Below are 22,056 nucleotides of genomic sequence, written 5' to 3' on the forward strand. Positions count from 1 at the left end.
GCATAGCTATTATAAATATACAGGCAAAGCCCAACACAACGCTTGTTTGTTTTTACCTTTATGACTTTTTCATCCCTTCAGTCCATCCAGCTTCAGAGTAGAATGGTTTTGGTGCCTCTTATTTGCTAAAACTTAATTTTCCAGCAGCGCACTGCTTCTTCTCAGCGCTGCAGGCTCCCTCCATCTGCTCGCTTGTGATGGATGAGTATGTAAAAAAGAAAAAAAAAATGTTATATGGAGCTACTGGAGGATGATATCAAAGGTTAGAGCGGGTACATTGAGCCGGTGCTGCATGATTAGAGGGCATCTTAAAAAAACAGCCTAGATTTCAAAATGACTAATATTGGCACACTTGTATAAAAAGGCATGTACATAATTATGAGAGGACATTATCATATTGTCATTATCCATTCAAAGTGTGTTGTCTGAGATTAGGTAATAAAGCATCTTTCTTTTTCCATAATAGTGCCTCTCCTGTCCCCAGCCTGTGCCTGGTATTGCAGCTTAGCCCAGGTACTCTGGGACATGACCCATGCTGTTATGGAGGGGAATAAATCAGACCATTATATAGTTGTATATCACGTATTGGTAGAGCTTCATGTTTTACTTAGTTGAGGATTAAAACAATTTATAAGCTTTTGTTTTTCTAGCCATGCAGACAGCCTTTGTGGAGACAGTGATTTGTTGCTTCACATCTGTTTTCTCTTAAGGCTGTGTGCCCACGTAGCGTTTTTCAAGCGTATATGCTGCGGAATTTCCGCAGCGTAAACGCTTGTAAAACGCATGTATATCCGCACCCCATGGTCCCCAATGGCATTCCGCAATGTCAATGCCCATGCTGCGGATTTTTCCGCAGCGTATATGCTGCGGTCAAAAACCCGCAGCATGTTCATTTAATTTTGCGGAAGCGCTGCGGAATCAATGTGCGGATGGTACCCAAGTCTGGAGGAGAGAAGACTCTCATCCAGACCTGGGTACCAAAGAACCTGTAAAAAAAAGAAAAAATAAAGTTTATACTTATCTTCTGATGTTTTCCCTCTGTCGCGCTGTTGTCTGAAGGACCTGCCACGTCATGAGTCATGTCACCCATCACATGACTCAATGACGTCACCGCAGGTCCTGCACACAACAGCGTGAGCCGCTCAAGACTCCGGACGGGGCACAGAATGCATCGGTAGGTGAGTATAAACTTTATTTTTTACCATTCTGATTCTTTTTTTTAACTATTACTTGGTCACACTATATAAATTCATGCCGGTTGCATGGATTTATATAGTGTGAACAAGTTGTCAAAGCACTTTTCCAAGTGATGCTTATAATCACTTGGAGAAGTGCTTGATAACCCGCATGCGGAAATGCATGCAAAGACGCCTCACAAACGCTTCTACCTGGCGGGAAAACCGCATGTAATATCCGCATGCGATTTTCCCGCCAGGGAGATGCGTAAAAAATATGCTTCAGGTCCGCAACGTGGGCACATAGCCTTATACACACAATACATTTTAGATAACGGAAGTGCTGTCTCCTGCTTATCATTTAATCACATCTACACAAGCAACACTGCAAAGCGGGAATACAGAACTGGCCTAATGTAATACACAGAAGCCACTTGTGGTTTGTTAGTCAGAATGTGATATCCAAGCAAGCAGGTTGAGGGGGTTAATTCTTGTAAGTCATATGGGCAATAATATGGATATTGCATATTCTTATATTAAGTTAATAGTGTACAAGGATGACATAATTTTTTGATAACCATTAAGAATCACATGCTTTCTCTAGAAAACTGTTTAATTCAAAGCAAAAACGACTTAAATTTCACGGGCTCATTTAGACAGCCATTTTTCAACTCGCACCTATGATGGTCCAGGGGGCTGTTCACATATTATACATATATACAGTACAGACCAAAAGTTTGGACACACCTTCTGATTTAAAGATTTTTCTGTATTTTCTTGACTATGAAAATTGTACATTCACACTGAAGGCATCAAAACTATGAATTAACACATGTGGAATTATATACTTAACAAAAAAGTGTGAAACAACTGAAAATATGTCTTATATTCTAGGTTCTTCAAAGTAGCCACCTTTTGCTTTGATGACTGCTTTGCACACTCTTGGCATTCTCTTGATGAGCTTCAAGAGGTAGTCACCGGAAATGGTTTTCACTTCACAGGTGTGCCCTGTCAGGTTTAATAAGGGTGATTTCTTGCCTTATAAATGGGGTTGGGACAATCAGTTGTGTTGTGCAGAAGTCTGGTGGATACACAGCTGATAGTCCTACTGAATAGACTGTTAGAATTTGTATTATGGCAAGAAGAAATGAAGGTCAGTCAGTCCGAAAAATTGGGCAAACTTTGAAAGTGTCCCCAAGTGCAGTTGTAAAAACCATCAAGCGCTACAAAGAAACTGGCTCACATGAGCACCGCCCCAGGAAAGGGAGACCAAGAGTCACCTCTGCTTCTGAGGATAAGTTTATCCGAGTCACCAGCCTCAGAAATTGCAGGTTAACAGCAGCTCAGATTAGAGACCAGGTCAATGCCACACAGAGTTCTAGCAGCAGACACCTCTCTTCAACAACTGTTAAGAGGAGACTTTGTGCAGCAGGCCTTCATGGTAAAATAGCTGCTAGGAAACCACTGCTAAGGACAGGCAACAAGCAGAAGAGACTTGTTTTGGCTAAAGAACACAAGGAATGGACATTAGACCAGTGGAAATCTGTGCTTTGGTCTGATGAGTCTCAAATTTGAGATCTTTGGTTCCAACCACCGTGTCTTTGTGCGACGCAGAAAAGGTGAACGGATGGACTCTACATGCCTGGTTCCCACCTGAAGCATGGAGGAGGAGGTGTGATGGTGTGAGGGTGCTTTGCTGGTGACAATGTTGGGGATTTATTCAAAATTGAAGGCATACTGAGCCAGCATGGCTACCAGAGCATCTTGCAGCGGCATGCTATTCCATCCGGTTTGCATTTAGTTGGACCATCATTTATTTTTCAACAGGACAATGACCCCAAACACACCTCCAGGCTGTGTAAGAGCTATTTGACCAAGAGGGTGAGTGATGGGGTGCTACGCCAGATGACCTGGCCTCCACAGTCACCAGACCTGAACCCAATCGAGATGGTTTGGGGTGAGCTGGACCTCAGAGTGAAGGAAAAAGGGCCAACAAGTGCTAAGCATCTCTGGGAACTCCTTCAAGATTGTTGGAAGACCATTTCCAGTGACTACCTCTTGAAGCTCATCAAGAGAATGCCAAGAGTGTGCAAAGCAGTCATCTAAGCAAAAGGTGGCTACTTTGAAGAAGCTAGAATATAAGACATATTTTCAGTTGTTTCACACTTTTTTTGTTAAGTATATAATTCCACATGTGTTAATTCATAGTTTTGATGCCTTCAGTGTGAATGTACAATTTCTATAGTCATGAAAATACAGAAAAATCTTTAAATGAGGTGTGTCCAAACTTTTGGTCTGTACTGTATGTATGTGTGTATATATGTGTATATATATATATATATATATATATATATATATATATATATATATATATATATATATATATATATATATATATATATATATATATATATATATATATATTATAATATATAATATATATTATAATATAATATATATTTCTGCAAAATTGCAGAGGTGTTCCATTTTGATCTGAGTGTTGTATCAAAATCCCTAATGCTAGAAAGGTCAGTGAAAAAAATCACAGCGATTGGATGCCTTCTGTGTTGTGTACGTTTTTTTTTCATTGATTGTTTGATAGGAGCAGCTTGAAATTAATTATTTTTTTTGACGCTCTGACCAAAAACGAGGACACTGATCAAAAACACTGATGAAACTCGGTCCATTTTTCTTGTACTTGGGGGGGAAAAAACTGACATCTGAATGAGTCCTTAGTCTTCATTTTTTGTTTTTTATAAATATGTTTTTGTGGGATTTCTGCTGAGGCACCCTTATGTGGTGAATGAATGAATATGGTTATGCATATTAATAAAACTATTTATCTGCTGCTGGTAATGATGTGTCACTGTGACGAGACAAAAAAAAGATGCAAAAAAAAAAACCATATGCCCCACATTTATTCTTAGTTTTAGACACTTTTTAGCCCAAAGTGAAATGGGGGCTTGACTTTGAGTTATAAAATACTCCTGATTGCTAAAATGCATGCACCATTTTTTGGCACAGAATACTAATCTAAAGTAAGTCCGCATTGAGCTGGAGTAAAGTTTCTAACTTCTACTAAGATGTGTCAGATCTATCCCTCTGTGTGCACCACTGTGATAAATTTGGCCCATCTTCAGTCTGCCTGGTAAATGTTGGTGCTGTCTGAAAATGCACCCCAATTTTTCTCTATGTCCCTCTTTTGCATCGTTCACATTGTTGTAGTTTTGGTGCCCAATTCACGACTCGGTAATGTTTTGCTTTTGTCTTATGTCTGACTTAAAGGGATTATCCACTATAAGAACAACCCATTCTTAAATACTACATTTTCCCTTGAAAAATAAAAATACCCTATACTCACCCCACCATACCAGGGCCGTTTGAGCGAAGTTGGCACCGGACCATCTGAGACTCGCATTGACTGCAGGGTCCATCGGCTGCTATTGAGCTGCTGTGCGCTCACTTCCATTGCACAAACCTTGGACATCCGCGGAGGTTTAAGAACTGCAGCTCCTCAGCAGCCGCTGGTTCCTGGTCATGAGAGACTCAGCGTCACTGGAAGGCATCGGTGCGCGAGGGGGGAGTAGGTGTTTTTACTTTACAAGGGGAATATATTATTTAAAAAGGGGGTTTTCCAAATCGTGGACAATTCCTTTAAAGTGGTAGTAGTAAGATCATCTTAGTTTAAGAATGAATCCACCTTTACAACCAATTTATCATTCTAGTGTTTCTAAAATAAAAATTTTAAAAAAAAAATATTCAAAATCTCCTATTGCTTTGTGTCTACATCTCCTAGGGTTGTAGTCTGTTATCATGGAGACACTTAGGAGATTAAGACTCAAAACCATAACAGATTTTTTTTTTTTTTTTACAAAACTATTTGCAAAAGTGCTTACCTTTTCCATTTTATATAACCGTAAATGGAATTATTTAAAAAATAGTTTGTGTCCATGGACGTTCTCTGACTTATGTAGTAGACTGTTGATGCCTGAGGTTGGCTGCTCGTTCTCTGCCCCTGTCTTGTTTGCTCCATCTGTAAGTGACTCCAGAACATGCATGTGTATCTACCTTCTCTCTCCTTTTTTCCCTTCCATCTCATATTTCTGATTTATTTTCTTCTGCTCGGTCTTTTGTGGATTTTTGCGGTGTTCCTGCTCCTTTTCCCTTTCCTGTCTTTTCTGATTAGATCCCTGTCTGCTGTGTAGACCTCCTCTTCTCTTGCCTCTTCCATTGCTGTACTCTCCCTAATGTCCATATCTGCAGTCAGTGATATGTATCCACCTTTCGGTCACGCTCGCACACGGTCTGACTTCTGTGTTTCTCTTTGCTGCTCTCCTCCGGTCAGCCCGACTCCACCTGCCCCCACAGGTCGCCCGAACCCTGCTCCCTTGCTCCCCGCAGATGGAGCAGATCTTTTCTCTGCCCGTGGCATTCTGTCGCTCATCCAGACCTCCACCCGCAGGGCTTATCAGCAGGTCCTCGATGTGCTGGATGAAAACCGCAGGTGAATGTCTTTCCTGTTCCCTGTCCAACCCCTGCAATGCATTCAGATATTCTCCTCTTTTGTGCTCATTTGTGGCTCCAAACCTTCTATTTGTTGGGTGATTCCTGTCCTTCTTGTCTTCACTTCCCCTTCTGTCCTTGTTTCCTTCCTAATGCTCCAGGCCAGTCTTGCGTGGAGGGTCTTCAGCCTCTGCTCCTGCTCCTCCTCATCATGATAATACAAGGTAATCAGCACAATTTGCCGGTGCGCTGCTTGTCCATCACTGTTTATCGCAATAGGAGCTGCAAATCTTCCTTGTTCAGGGCTGGGTCAGTGGCATGTTTGTTTGACTGGAGCAACTTTTATTGGACTTTTTTATGAGCTATATCGATATGACACCATTGTAAAGGTGTGAGCACAGTATGGGGAATCATTGAAGGGTCATTACCATTCCAGCAGTTATTAGGTAAGATGGGAATATGCAGCGCCACAGTAGGTCGTGCTCCAGGGACAGTCTGACGGGCAGTGCTATGCTGTTTCCACTATTCCCATATAACTCAATAGGAAGACACCGCATAGCACAGCAAACCATGGATGGCTAAGATGGGAATAACTCGTTAGGGTGTGTAGGGAAAATACTGTGGATTTTCCGCTTGCAGAAAATTCGCTGAGATTTTAAGATCTACTGAGAAATATAACCATATTGTAAATTGACAATAATTTCAGCTCTGAGATCTGCGGCATGTCAGTTTATGCTGCCGATGCAATGCAAAGGGTGAAATGTGAGTCTGCCTCCCTATTTTCGCTGTGATATCCGCAGCTATCAAAAAGAGCCGGCGGGTTTTTGCTATGTAATCTAAGGACAGCATGAGGCAGGGGTTAAAACACTGAATTCAACGATGTGTCACTTATCAGGCTGTGTGCTGTTCTTACTTACAAGTAAGGTTTTATCACTAGGACATTATCATTGCTGTGACTAGCTGGCTTGTGCCTGGTAGTCCGACTCCGCCCCCTCCTGTGATGAGCAGCTTACTGTCTATGGACATTGTAGATACAGAGCCTGGTGTGGGGGAGTTAGCTTTCTCAGCTCTGCTGCATTCTATATTTGAAATCTCTAGTTGTATCACAACTGCTGCACCCAGTAATCTAAGTGACATATCGTTGCAATCAGGGTCTCTTTACCTACATTATGCTGCTCTCAGATAGGGTAGCAAAAACCTGCTGACAGATTCCCTTTAATGCTGCTGTGGGAGGTCCGCACCGGGACTGCTATGTAGGAACTTGCTCTTTTAAAGGAAACCTGTCCCAGTTTTTTCACTGATAAACTGTGCCCATCACCTTTAAGATCATAAGAATTAGGATCTTGCAACCACTTTGTACCCTCAAAAGTGCTTCTGCATACCTCAGAAAGTGTTTTATACTTGTCCCGCGCTGTATGTAAATTGTCCGGTCCAATGGGTGTTTCCCTATTGTGATCAGCGCTGCCCCGGTCCCTTCAAACGCCGCCTCTTCTAACTGCATGGAAGTGGATGACGTCTGGCCATGTAGTGCCCGAAGTCTCGCGCCTGCGCACTGGCTATTCAATAGTGCATAATGGCGTGCGCCTGTGCAGCTCCCCGATTCCACTGCGCAGGCGCGAGACTTCGAGCACTACATGGACATATGTCATGCACTTATATGCTGTTAGAAGAGGCGGCGTTTGAAGGGACCGAGGCGGCGCTGATCACAATTTGGAAACACCCATTGGACCGGACAATTTACATACAGCGTGGGACAAGTATAAAACACTTCTTCTCAGGATATAAAGGGGGTTGCAGGATCCTCATTCTTATGATCTTAAAGGTGATGGGCATAGTTTATCAGTGAAAATACTGGTGACCGGTTCCCTTTTAAGTTAGATCAGGATTTAAAATAGAAACAGAATAAACATATACCCCACTGTAAGTAAGTAAAAAGCAATAGTGCAACGCCAAAGTGTACCCAATCTGGACGGTCCAAACATCTGGTATTAAAACCTTACCATGTGTCAAAAAATGATCTCAAGGTGAATAAGGGCCGAGCCGAGCAGGGTCGGGGCCCAACTATGGACACTCAGCATTGGGACGCTATATAAACGTAATGCCCAGCCTCGTGTGTACCGAGTGCAAGAACCTAAAATAAAACCAAAAGAAATGAACTGGAGTACGAGTTGGTATACATGCAATGTGTAGGAGCCTGTTCATACTGGCCACTAAACAGACAAAACCTAAGATAGAAACAAAATAAACATATACTCTGTTATAAGTAAGTAAAAAGCAATAGGGCATATATATCCTGTGGCTTATCAAATATATTGGAAAAATATATACCGTTGTACTATAGCTATAGTGAATATCCCAAGCAGATAAATGATCCATCTGACCCAGTCCTTTATGTCCAGCGACCCTATAATTCACTGGTATGATTTGATTCATTTATTTTTAATACAAAAGCTTTGAATTCGGATGATAATCCTTCATGACCCTGCTGCTTTAATTTGGCTGGAATGACATTTTTTTCTCATTGCTGCATGTTACTTCGGTCTTTCTGATTTTCTTGCTTTTGTGAATTTTGCTTCCAAACATCACATCGCACCTCCTACATAGAAAAAATCTCTCCAGAAATCAGTGTAGTCCATAGACTGATACACTTAGGAACCAAAAAGGTATCATACACCTACACGGAGGCCATGCTCACATGATGGTCAGTCTGTGCTTGAGGGTGCAGTCAGACGGCCGTATAAAACGGACGACGATCGCATAGCATTGCTCGGACTGGCTGGCAGCTCTCCTGACCCGAGCGGGACAGCTACATAGAAATACATGTTACGCTCGGGTGAGGAGATCCGCCGGCCAGTCCGAGGATTGCAATGCAGCCGTCTGACTGCGCCCTTATGTGTGTGCCGGTAAGAGCTTGTACATGTTATGGAACAGAGGTGTCCGTCACATATGGGCTATAATGATACAGAACACGTGTCAGGAGCTTTTCATAAGGTATGCCCATGTGGATGCCACCGTTAGGCACTGGTCACACATAGGCATATCATACATAGGTTAGCTGCACATTATACATTTTTATTTTCATGACTTGAAGGATAAATTAGTGCAGTCCACTACACTTGCAAGATAAAGGTGAAAAGAATGCTCTTTTTGGCCTTTGATTAATAGAGCCCTATAGCCATGTGCTCAAGAAAAGGTGTCGTGTACCGCACCAAATGTGTAGGAAACTTACCAGCAGTATTTTTGTTCTTCTGTAATATCACCCCCAAAATATTGAGGTCTTTGCATTTACAGTCGTTTATGCATTGTACTATAACCAATGAATATAGGATAGTAGAGGGATGGTCCCACATTTATGTACCCCGGGGGCTGAGTATTTACTGCTCGCGCCATAAACCCGAGGATAAAAGTATTTAACAGAATGTAGGATTCAGAGATGGAAAGGGAAGCGAATAGGCACATGCAGCCATTCACTAGTTTCATGGCACCAACCTTTGATCACAAGTGCTGCTTTTGCGACCGCTTTACCCCTTTTTTCAGTAACGCTTGAATACATTACTCTCCTGTAGGTACGCAGTTTCATCACTGGATGCCACCATGGAAGGGACACCAGACGACCTGTCACTAGTGGATGCAGCGTCACTTAGAAGACAGGTTAGTCATTGTGACGTCGTAGTGGTCAAATTGTTTCGTGACTCTTCTCAGGTGGAGATATTCTACATGACTATCTGAGAGGAATCGGGAGCAGTTTCATCATTTTGATGTCATTTAGGTTCTAATTTCCCCCTTGTAGTAAAACGGGAAGAAGTTACTTTACTAAGACATGAGTCTTGGTTTTCAGAGCTGGTTTGCTTCCTGTTTATTACCAGTTCCCGTACTCCATATTTATGCGTCTCCTCTTACCTTCTGGATTCAGAGTACAGAATTGGGGCCAATAAAGTGTCTGCTGTAAAGACATGTATGAAGAATACAGAGGTGAATGAGGAGGGTTTCATAGATTGGACTTACAGCTTCAGTTCAGTACATATGTCTACAACTGGGACACAATAGATGTGTTATTTCTGGAAACGGTGCCACTCTTTTTCCATGAGGTGTGTTTTAGTATTGCAGCTTGGCTCCATTCACTTAAAGGGATTTTCTTGTGCGTTTGCTTGGGGTTTTCAGCTAATCTCCCAGAGTCCTGCTTTTGGTAAAAAACTTATTTTAGCAAGGCAAGCCATCTTTAGCCAGCCAGATCCCTTTGAACAGCCGCTGCAAGGAAATGTAGTATTACAATAAAGACATTACTTCAAGGTAAAACGGGTGGAGAACTCTAAAACTATATGTCTATAAAATGTTTCTATGTTTTTTATGTATAAGCCATTATTCCCAACAGAGCAGTTGGCCATCCATGCTGTATATCGCAGGCCCTAATACTCTGTAAGGCACATTGAGCACAGCCATGCCGTATGTAGACTGGCTGATATTTTACGCCCATCGTGTGTACTGCACTTCTGCATTGGTTAGCAGTCACAGACTTTACCGGGTGAGGGTAAAGCAGTTTTAGTGTAAATGTAGACCATTGTAAAGCGCAGGGATTACCACTATTTATTCCGTATGTAGCAATGCTATACATTCTTTCATAGCTTTAAAGATAATTTTTCACCTGGTTTTTCTGCCTTATCTTAGAGCAAAGTTAAAGGGGTTGTTTCCTTACAGAAAACTTTTCCCAATTGGCTTTAAAAAACAAAACAAAAGTGTAACTTTACTTACCCTCCCTAGGTCCATCGCTGTGCTATTGCTGCTTCATGTCTGTTATTTGGCTGCAGCGGTGATGTCATGTCGACAGTGCTGCAGCCAATCACAATCATCCCATCTACACTGGTAAAGTTACTCAACACTGTGATTGGCTGCAGCGCTGTCGAAATGTCGCCATTACAGTATCCAATAGAGACTGTGGCAGAGGTGGATACTCAGGGCTGGATCTCGGGAAGGTAGGTAAAGCACAGATTAAAAAAAAAAAAACATTAACTATGTGCGAGGGCAAGAGTTTACTGAAAGTGTCCAAAGTCTTTAAATAGGGACAGAGAACCTCATTCCTGTGTTGTCACTTATTGGGCTTCTTGCTGTCATTTTGCTAAATCGCTGCTCAACCACTGCAGCTAGTTTGTTCAATGATTTAGATCCTGCTTTCGCTCCTCACTATTCATGATCAATGACTGGCCCCGCAACCCACCATTGATGAGTAGATTTCTGCCAGTGCACTGTGTACGCAGAAAGTTGTCTGTTAATGATGCAAGGTTTCTACACAGCTTATTGTGAGAACTAGCAGAAACAAAAAGTATCAACATGAAAGCAAGAGGCTCAGTAATTGATATACCGCTGGAATCGGGGTCATTATTTATACTACCCTCAGAATGGGAAGCATGACCCTGGTATGAAAGATGATGTGTAAGTCTGCCAATTACTGATTGAACTGGGCAATTAATAGGCTGCTGTCAAATCAACACTGTGTCACCAGGTTATTTCTAAATTCACAGATAGTCAAGCTGAACAGACGTCTTCTCCTCCTGGAAGAGGAGAACAAGGAGAGGATCAAAAGGGAAATGGTCATGTACTCCATCACTGTGGCCTTCTGGCTCCTCAACAGCTGGTTCTGGTTCAGGCGTTAAGACTTTGCCACTTTTAATGCAAGAGACTGCACAGAGCTCATACAAAGAGACCCACCGAACCTTACAACTACACAGACAGCAGTGGGAGAGACCTAAACGCACAGCACAAATCATCAGCCCAACGTGGGAACCTACATCCCGTCCCTCCAGCTGTGCCGCAGAGAGCGCATCCAGCTCTGCCTGCTACTGGGCTCATGTAAAAATCAGTTTTTTGTTTTTTTTTCATCATCCGTATTATGCTGGAGTGAAGTCTGTGTCGTCTCTCAAAGCCTTCTTTATACATACAGCATGCGAGAATCATTCCTGACATATAAGACATCATGGACTTCTATAGGTTTCTGTTTTAAGTTACGGGACAGGGATGAGGTGGTTAGAAGATGATATCACTATAGCACAGAGGGGTCATGTGAAACGAAAAAAATGAAAAGGCAATTGCAATGAATTTCAACCATAATTAAGCCACATCTTCCAGATGTGACAGGGTTTATTGGTATTTTGGGGTTGCCCAGAAGTGCACAGTCCCATTATTAATGCTTGTGCCTCATGCCATATTGTGCATTGTTGTAGTGATGTATATATATTTTGGACTATGCTCAGGACATGAAGACAAATGTAGCTCTAGGCCAGATTTCCATAAAAAGTTTTTTTTATTTTTTCACACAGGGCAGGTATAAAGAAAGCACTTACATTTCTCTTTATTTTTGGTTACATTTCTAGCTCCCCACCTTAGTCCATGTGTAAATCTGGCCGCTGGTCCAGCTCGTCACTAGAGGATTTGTCAATTGTCCATCTGTCCTTTTTGAAAGGGGTGACGGGGACTGTTCAGATGTAAGAAAATATGGAAGTTCACATTGACAAGATTGAAGATCAGAGTTTGGAAGCTCTTCTATAAAATGAAAAAGGTCATTATTAAAAAAAAAAGCAGGAATAGCTAAGATGTTATTTTTTTTTCAAATAATATTGGCTAGTACTGCTGGTGTTGCTTGAGACATGATGACTGAGGCAATTGATTGACTGCAGTAGTCACGTGCCAGTATAATACTAAAGTAAAGTGAGGACCTATTCCGCTACAAAAGCTTGCCTCTCCCTCTCCTATTGTGTTTTCTTAATATATATCCACTGAAAACCTGTGAATAAATCAATGGCTTGGCCGTCTTTGCATGTGCGAAATAGGAATTCTTAACATTTTCTTAAAAGAAATGCTGAATTGTGGCTATAATGATCTTGGTGTCAGGTAGTGCTAAATATATTATTTATTTCTGATACATTAAAGGGGTTATCTAGGATTTAAAAGATAAAATATGACAGCATGTAAAAATAGAATAAAAAGCAGTCAGACGGCCATATAATTGAGAACGCCGTTCACGGACTGGCCGACGACCCGAGCGGGACAGCTTCATGTATCACTCCAATTTATTTGACCATCTGACTGCTCCCTTAAAAATAAAGATTCCTTGCCTGTTAAGTTCCCTCTGTTCTAGCTCCGCTGTTCCAGTCCCCGATTATTTCCTCGTAGCAATAGTGTCACATACACCCCTGTGACCGCTGCGAGCCGCTCTTACTAGCCTCAGTGGTCTCACCAGGTACACAGATGTACGGCATGCCATTGCTGCAGTAAAGCAGAGCGATCACCGGAGCAGAGCTGCTCAGATTTAACAAGTGAGTAATTCTTAGAATAAAAAGTATCACATTCCCTGCTCTTACACATTTCTTTTAAATCCTGAACAACCCATTCGATCTTCTTGTCATGGATACAGGAGACAGTATGGTGAGACGAGCGGGACATAGCGACACAAAGAAAAACGTCATTTAAACAGTTTATATTTTAATATGTATTTAGAACTAGTGTAATCTGCTCTTAGTATATGTAGAATGTGTGTTAAATCTTGACTCAAAAGTTGAAATTTGAATATAAAAAGGATCCACTGTAAATGTAACTGGCAACACAGAATGCAATGTGTGGTGGGATTCAGGGTGGGGGAGCACCGGCGGTTGGAAGGTTTTCGTGTAGGAAATTTTTTATAGCATTTTCTTGTTTTGTGTGGTTTGCCTCTTTTTATTATATTATGTCTTGCTCGTCACTTATACAATAACTAAGATGTAACTGTACAGAACAAAAATAAAGTTATCAAAAAAATGTTTTCTTTGCCCTTCATTGAGGAGAGACAGATATAGATTTATTTATTTTTGTGAACATGTATTTATTGAAATCGACCTGTCTGGAAGCTGTGGAGGCACAAGTCACTTCTCTGGAGATCACTATGTTATGGAGATCATCACTAACGTATCTTATTCTTGGGTCGGGTTCAGTCAAGCATATGAAAAATCGTCAGATTTTCATCCAGAAAAAAATGGATTAAATGCTGGTGTCAATATGGATGAAAATCATCAGTATGTCATCCATATGAAAACTTAATAGCATCCGTTTTTATACATCAGCAATATATAAAATTTACATCTACATTTCCCTATGTTAATAATTGCAGTATTTTTTTAAAATAATTATTTTCCTTTCACATGGACTTTTGGTCTGTGTGGGTAGAACAAAGCTCATCTTAACAGCCCTATAGGTCCAACTATTAAAATGGACAGCACATGTACGTATAACATTCTCATATTCTCCTTAAAGGGATTGTCCATTTCAGTTACATTTCTCCCCTGGATGCATTTTGCTATTAAAAAAAAGAAACCAGGCTGTACTCGCGTTTCCTGGATCCACTGGCGATTCTCCTTTAAGGTATGTGCACACGGTGCGTTTTTTTATGCGTTTTTGCTGCAGCAAATCCGCGTGGATTTGGCCCCAAAACAGCATTGCAAACCTTATCCCAGCATTTCCTATTGGATTTTGGAAGAGCTGTGCACATGATCAGGAATTTTCCTGACAGGATTTCATGTGCTGAAAAAGAAGCAGCAGCATGTCCATTCTTTGTACGGATTTGCCTGCGTTTTTCCTATTCAATGCACTGGAAAAAACGCATGGCAGAAACGCACATAAACGCATTTTCCAGTACGTCCCCATGACAGCAACATAGGAGGAGTAATCCCATATCCTGTGTAGGGACAGGAAGCTCAAGAGGTTAAAAGCTCTCCCACCCCCAACCTCCTCAGTGTTTTTCCTGTCCCTACACAGGACAGGGAGTGCAGGAGGAGCGCTGGTGCGGGAGCACTGAAGAAAAGCTTTTTACCTCGAGGACCCCAGGGGGATCGGGGGGGCCACGGCTCTCTCCTTCCCGCCGTCAAGCGGGTCCTAGGCCGACACTCCCTGCCGGGAGTCTCTCAGCCCTCCGGTGTGCTGGAGCCTCCAGGTGCCGCTTCCCCATCGCCGGGGCTCTCGGCGTCCTGCTCTGGGCGGGTCCGGCTTCTCCCGGCTCCAGGACCGCCCGGCGTCGAAACCGGAAGTCCGGAGATGACTACTTCCGGTGCCGGTCGCGCGGGAAATTCAAACCCCGGTTAGACCAGACGCCAGGGAGCAGGAGAAAATGACAGGACGACCAGGTAAGGTATAAGAAGAGGGGCTTGGGAGCAGCATAGGCAGGCTTACAGCTTTGGCACCCCTGGCAGTACAATGGCTGACGTGTCACACCCTGATACCCTCCCTGGATCGTCCCAGAGTCATGTAAGTGTACCATTACTCCTTTTTATATGGCTAATGGGGCTTACGCTTACCAGGCACTCCATATATTTTATAGGATGTCTCTGGGCAGTTACCACCTCCTTCTGGAAAAAGAAGGATACGGGAAAAAAGGGCCACAGTAAAATCCAAGAGGTGCCTGGATTGTAACATCAGACTTCCCGACTCATATACAAAGCGTCTATATGCTGAATGTAGAGCCTCCATGCTAAAGGAGGAGCACGGGGCTTTATTAAATGAGATGGGCAGTATAATTAAGAAGTTCAGGCTTCTATCACGTCTCTACAGCCCCCAGGTTCAGGAGTCCAGGAAGTCCCGGGACCCAAAAGACCCAGAGAAGATATAGCACCATCTTTTGAGGGTGAAATCGACCCATCTGGCGACACTGACAGTGAGACCATTAGTCTACCTCAGTGCGGGGAACAGAAAAGATATATGTTCCACTCAGATGGTATGGATATTCTTCTACGAGCCGTCAGAAACACGATGCAGGTAGAGGAAACGGAGAAGAGCAGTAACATTCAGGATGAGATGTTTGGTGGTCTTAAAACCCAGAGATCCATGTTTTTTCCTGTTAACGCTCATGTGAAGGACATGATACTGGAGGAATGGGAAGATGCGGAGAAGAGACTCTCTATACCACGAGATTTCCGTGTCCGACTATCTTTTGACCCAGAGGACACCAACGTGCGGGACACTTCCTAAAATTGACGTCCCAGTGGCTAAAGTGGTCAAGAAAACCTCTATCCCCTTTGAGGACTCGTCAGGACTTAAAGATCCTATGGATAGGAAGGCGGATGGACTTTTGAAAAAAGCCTGCGAATCTTCGGTGGCAATCATTAAATCTAATTGCTGCTACATCTATTGCCAGATCCATGAGAATCTGGCTAGAAGAGTTAGAGAGTCACCTACGGGATGGCACCCCGAGGGAAACTCCTTCAATCATTGCCCCTGTTAAAGATGGCAACAAATTTTTTGACCGACACTTCGGCGGAATCGGTCAGATTTGCGGCCAGAAATAATGTGCTTTCCAACTCGGCCCGTAGAGCTGTTTGGTTAAAAACATGGTCGGGAGATACAGCTTCTAAGAACAAGCTGTGCTCTATTCCATTTTCAGGGCTCAGAGTATTCGGACCTGTACTAGATGACATTCTAGAAAAAGCGTCCGATAGAAAGAAGGGCTTCCCCGAGGAGAAAAAGGAGCAGCCCTTTCGTAAACCCTTCCCCTCCCGTAAATATAACATTCAGGAAAAAAGGGAGGTCCACAAGCTGGAGTTTTAATAAGGGGAACAAAGATAGGAAATACCAGCCCAGTACTAGCTCCCGTCCAAAACGACAATGACTATGTCAGAGTGGGGGGGCGATTAAAGTTTTTCAAAAACAGTGGGCATCGGGTCACTCAAAATCCCTGGATACTAACAACTATAGCACAGGGTTACAGGATAGAATTTTCTCAATATCCCCCTCAAAAATTCCGCCTGACAGAGGGTTCCCCTACCTCTTTCCCATCTTCGGGCAGACATAGAGAAGCTGCTACATCAGAGGGTTATTGTGCCAGTTCCGTAACACGAACAACATCAGGGCCATTACTCCTCTCTGTTTTCAATAAAGAAACCGTTAGGGGAGTTCCGTACAATAATCAACTTGAAACCCCTAAACCGATGGGTCCGTTACAAAAAATTCTGCATGGAATCAGTAAAATCAGCCATTCCTCTAATAGACGCAGATGCGGTAATGTGCACCCTGGACCTCAGAGATGCATACTACCACCTGCCAATACATTCCTCAAGTCAGCAATATCTGAGGTTTGCACTACCATCAGGCAGTCAGATTCTACACTATCAGTTCCGATGTCTTCCCTTTGGCCTGTCATCTGCTCCCAGAATCTTTACGAAGATCATGGCAGAGGTAGTGGCCTATATCCGACTCAGGGATATTACCATCATTCCGTACTTGGACGACTTCCTGGTGGTGGTAGGATCTCCTCTAGGTATGACGCAACAGCTGGAAGTTGTCCTACAGACATTTACCAACTTGGGTTTGATTGTGAACAAAGAAAAATCCAATCTTATCCCCAGTACTTCACACATCTTCCTGGGAGTCCAGCTCGACTCCCGAAGGCGAATGTCTTATCTCCCGGAAGACAAAATGCTCTCAATTCCAAAAAGGTTTCGTTCTTTTTCAAGAGAGAAGAAGCCTTCAATCCGAAAGGCAATGAGTATTTTGGGAATTATGACGTCATGTATCACCTGCGTCAGATGGAGCCAGTTCCATTCCAGGCCTCTACAGAAATGCATCCTGGAAGTGACAGACGGACATCAGAATTACCTAGACAGGAGGATGTCTTTGTCCAGAGATGCCCAGGGCTCTCTACACTGGTGGCTCGACCAGAAGAATCTACAGACTGTAGTGCAGTGGATCCTGGAACCTTGTCTTTTAGTGACCACAGACGCAAGTCTCTCGGGATGGGGAGCTCGAGTGGGAGATTCTTATCTCCAAGGAACATGGTCCACAGAAATTCAAACCCGATCATCAAATTTTCGGGAACTACAGGCGATCTGGGAAGCCCTACAGAGAAGCCGGGCAGTCGTAACAGACAGACATGTAAAACTCCTGTCGGACAACATCATGGCAGTCTCCTTCATCAGACATCAGGGCGGACCAAGACATCCACTTCTCCAGTCCCTGACCAAAAGGATATTCTTAGGGATAGAGAAAATAGTGAGCTATATTTCAGTAGGTCACCTTCAGGGATCCGACAATCAGGAGGCCGATTATCTCAGCAGGCGTCAGATGAAGGCTTCAGAATGGGAACTGAACGAAGAGGTGTTCCAGCAACTAACTCGCAGATGGGGTCAGCTGCACCTAGACCTTTTTGCATCCAGAACGAATGCAAGGACATCATCTTTCTTCTCTCTCGACCCAGGAGATCATCCTCTGGCAGTGGATGCTCTCTTACAATATTGGGGAGAAGGCCTAACATATGCCTTCCCACCTGCCCCTCTAATTCCGAGAATGCTGCGGAAAATTAAGGAAGATCGGGCGACAGTCATAGCAATTGTCCCGTTCTGGCCAAGGAGGGGTTGGTTCTCCCTTCTATGTCATCTAGCATTGGAAGACCCAATCATTTTACCATTTCAGGAGGATCTTCTGACGCAAGGTCCACTGTTGCATCGGAATCTTCAACAACTCCAGCTCTCAGCCTGGCTTCTGAAGGGGAGATCCTGAAGAATAAGGGCTTATCCGCCAGAGTGATCCAGACTATGCAGGCTAGTAGAAAACCTGTAACTCAGGCCATCTATTAAAAAAAAGTCTGGAAGACCTTCTGTCAGTTCCATAGGACGGTAGACACCTCTCAGCCAGACATCCCTGCGATCCTTGATTTCTTGCAGGCAGGATTTGACGCAGGTCTTAGACCAAGTACCTTGAAGGTGCTGATTGCGGCACTAGGTGCTTTCTTCAACACATCATTGTCCTCGCATCCCTGGATAATCAGGTTTGTCAAGGCAATCCAGAGACTTAGGCCTACCCAGAGAATTTCTTCCCCTCCGTGGGATCTGAATCTTGTCCTGAGAGTCCTTTGTAAGCCTGCCTTCGGCCCAGTTAATGAATTGGGAATAAAGAACTTGACTCTGAAAACAGTCTTCTTGGTGGCAATCACCACGGCTAAACGGTTGGGTGAAATCCAGGCTCTATTTATTGTCGAGCCTTGTATGCAGATTCGGGATGATTGCATCATTCTGATGCTGTATCCAAGTTTCTCCCAGAAGGTGGTATCATCAATGACCTTGAACCAAGAAGTGGTTCTTCCATCATTCTGCGAAAACCCTAGGAATCAGAGGGAGGAAGAGTTCCACCATCTCGATGTCCGCAGAGCAGTGTTGGCCTATTTGGAAGCCACTCGGAACAGGACATTAGACTCTAATCTTTTTATACAGTTTGGGGGAAAAAATAGAGGCATGAAGGCTTCAAAACCATCTTTAGCTAGATGGGTCACATCCATGATTAATCTAGCATATCTTTCAGAAGGACAGCCTCCCCCTGAAACTATCAAAGCCCATTCCACCAGAGCAATTTCCACCGCATGGGCGACTAGAGCAGGGGCTACCATTGAACAGATATGTACCGCAGCCACATGGTCAGGACATACTACTTTCTGCAAACACTACAAGCTAGATGTTCTCTCACAGCAGAGATCGGCGTTTGGTAGGAAGGTACTTCATGCAGTTATCCCACCCTAAGCTATGAGTTCTTGGGTATACTCCTATGGTGCTGTCATGGGGACGTACTGGAAAACCGGAATTAGTCTTACCGGTAATGATGTTTCCAGGAGTCCACATGACAGCACCCTTATTTCTCTCCCTATATTACTACTGTACGTGATTCTAACATATGTCTAAGCAAGTCTAAAAATAAAATTTTGTTGTACCCAGCAAATGTGGTTCTTGGAAAATCACTGAGGAGGTTGGGGTGGGAGGACTTTTAACCTCTTGTGCTTCCTGTCCCTACACAGGATATGGGATTACTCCTCCTATGGTGCTGCCATGTGGACTCCTGGAAACATCATTACCGGTAAGACTAATTCCAGTTTTTGATGCCAAGAGGTGCAGAAACGCTGCAGAAATTTCTGCAAGCAATTCCTGATAGTGCGCACATAGCCTTACTGTTCCCAGTGTCTGGCTTCGTCTGTGATGCTAACGTCAACACCACAGCAGCCAATCCATGAGCTCAGTGACTCTGGACGGTGCATTTTGCCTACATGGGAAGGTCCTATTAGAGTTGCTGAGCTCACTGACAAGGTGACATCAGTGCCGCAGCCAATGCCAGACATTGGGAACAGTGGCAAAGACTGAACTGTGTATCTGGGAGAGGGGAGGGAGTCCGGTGCGGTTTGTCTTTTTTTATAGCAAACTGCTTGTAACGGGTCCGGGAGGCGGAACCTCTGAGCTACTATACAAGGGGGCGGCCCTTGTAAGGGAGCGGGTGGCAGTCTCTGGGTGAACGGACAGGGAGTTACGGCAAGTGATCAGGGCAGTCTCTGGGTAAGGGGTAGGTACGACCTGTGATGGCAGAGCCTCCGGGTAGGCTAGCAGGCAGATGGTAGATGTGTGCTCCCAGGTGAGCAAGCGAGAGTCTCTGGAATAGCAGGTGGTCACGGCTCGTGACGGCGGAACCTCCGGGCTGGCAGGCAGGTAGGTAACGGAGAAGCGCTCCCAGGTGAGCGGGCAAGAGTCTCTGGAATAGCTGGTGGTCACCGCACGTGACAACGGGACCTCCGGGCTGGCAAGTAGGCAGGTAACGGAGATGCGCTCCCAGGTGAGCGGGCAAGAGTCTCTGAGATAGCTGGTGGTCACAGCACGTGACAACGGAGCCTCCGGGCTGGCAAGCAGGCAAATAACGGAGAAGCGCTCCCAGGTGAGCGGGCAAGCTGGTCCATAGACAGACTGACCGGAGTAGTAAGGCAGACCGTCGGACCTCAGGCAAGCGGGCAGGTAGCTGATATGCGCTCCCAGGTGAGCGGGCAGGCTGGTCCTTTAGACAGACTGACAGGAGTAGTAAGGCAGACCGTCGGACCTCAGACTGGCAGACAGGTAACAAGTATTCAGGCAGGAATCAGGCAGGTAACTAGCAGGAAACTGGCAGGAAACTGGCAGGAAACTGGCAACGGGACCTGAGGGCTGAAGCACAGGTGAGACACAGGTGCAAACAACATTGCTCGGGCACCTCCATTTTGGAGGAGGTGCCTTATATATGATGAAGTCCTCCGGCCATTGGCCGGGGACTCCTTAGGACGGCGCGCGCGGCCCCTTTAAGAGGAGGGGAGCGTGCGCGCGCGCGCCCTAAGCACAGGGGCCGGGAAGGAGCGCGCGCCGAGAGCAGAGCGGGAGGAGGACGCCGGGAAGGAGCGCGCGCTGACAGCAGAGCGGGGAGAGGACGCCGGGCACAGAGCAGAGCGGTGAGGGGAGCAGCGTCCCTGCCTAGCAGAGGGCAGGGACGCCAGCGCTACACTGCTGCTAGGGGAGACTGTAATTGATTTTCGAGAACGCGGGCCTACTCGTGTAAATGCATTGCTAGCTAGCAATGTCATCTTGCTTTTTTTTCCCATTTCACTTCTCGTACAATGAAACTGAGGTTGAACGTTTCCACAACTTGGTTTAGAGTAAGTGCAGATTCAGGATCTCCTCCATCTGGGCATGCAGGGGGTGTTACTGATTCCTGATCAGTTGGTGTGGCAGTTTCTCAGGGCGACAGACCCCAATACTAGTCCACATGATTTAAAGCAGGGGTCTCAAACACGTGGCCCGAGGGCTGCATGCGGACCCTGAGGCTACTGAATGTGGCCTGCAGGCATCGGAGCCCCCGTAATGATTGCGACCTGGTTCTGAGGGCCCGCCAAAGTCCGTGATTATTTTCACTTGAATGTTCTACAAGTTAGGGACCAGCATGGGCCATTACTCCAAGATAAGGACCAGGATGGGCACATTACGGCAAGAAGGGGATCGGGATGGGCACATTACTACAAGATGGGGACCGGGATGGGCACATTACTACAAGATGAGGACCAAGATGGGAGACAGTACTACAAGATGCGGACAAGGATGGGAGACAGTACTACAAGATGGGACCGGGATGGGAGACAGTACTACAAGATGCGTACAAGGATGGGGACATTACTACACGATGGGGGCATTACTATAAGAAGTTGGTCAGAATTACTATATGGTGCTAATTGTAAGAAAAAAAATAACTGTATGTGGCCAATTAGGGGACACACAAACGAAATAAAAATTGTAAAAACTATAAAACTGTACCATAGCCCATAAAATGAATGGCATTTAAAAGAATAAAATAATTTAAAAAAAAAATGTTCAAAAAAATTATCCAAAAGGTGTATAGAAAAAACAATATGGTATCAGTAATAATGTGATATCATCCTGCAAAGAATGCAGACCTTCAGATTCACATTTTTTCTATGTGTGGCCCATATACTTAGCTGAGTTTGAGACCCCTGATTTAAAGGGACTCGGTCAGCACAGAATGGCTGTTCAATCCAAGAACAGGCGCTCGGTGCATCAGGGCGGGGCCAATCATTTACATG

General features: G+C 44.4%; 1 protein-coding gene across 4 annotated transcripts in view; it reads left to right on the forward strand.

Moving 5' to 3' along the window:
* The window catches only part of MFF (mitochondrial fission factor), a 17,872-nt gene extending 5,618 nt beyond the window's left edge, over positions 1-12,254 (forward strand). The window contains exons 5-8 of one of the 4 annotated variants that reach the window (XM_073674414.1): positions 5,521-5,679; positions 5,840-5,902; positions 9,245-9,329; positions 11,195-12,254. In XM_073674414.1, coding sequence (XP_073530515.1) covers positions 5,521-5,679; positions 5,840-5,902; positions 9,245-9,329; positions 11,195-11,326 — 439 coding nt within the window. In that variant the 3' untranslated portion in view covers positions 11,327-12,254. The remainder of the gene's footprint in view (positions 1-5,520; positions 5,680-5,839; positions 5,903-9,244; positions 9,330-11,194) is intronic. The other 3 variants (XM_073674415.1, XM_073674416.1, XM_073674417.1) reach the window with 3 other exon arrangements.
* Positions 12,255-22,056: the final 9,802 nt, after the last annotated feature.

Source organism: Phyllobates terribilis, unplaced genomic scaffold (genome assembly GCF_046119375.1).
Source record: "Phyllobates terribilis strain yellow unplaced genomic scaffold, ASM4611937v1 Scaffold_3__8_contigs__length_932513732, whole genome shotgun sequence".
NCBI classification, from domain to species: domain Eukaryota; kingdom Metazoa; phylum Chordata; class Amphibia; order Anura; family Dendrobatidae; genus Phyllobates; species Phyllobates terribilis.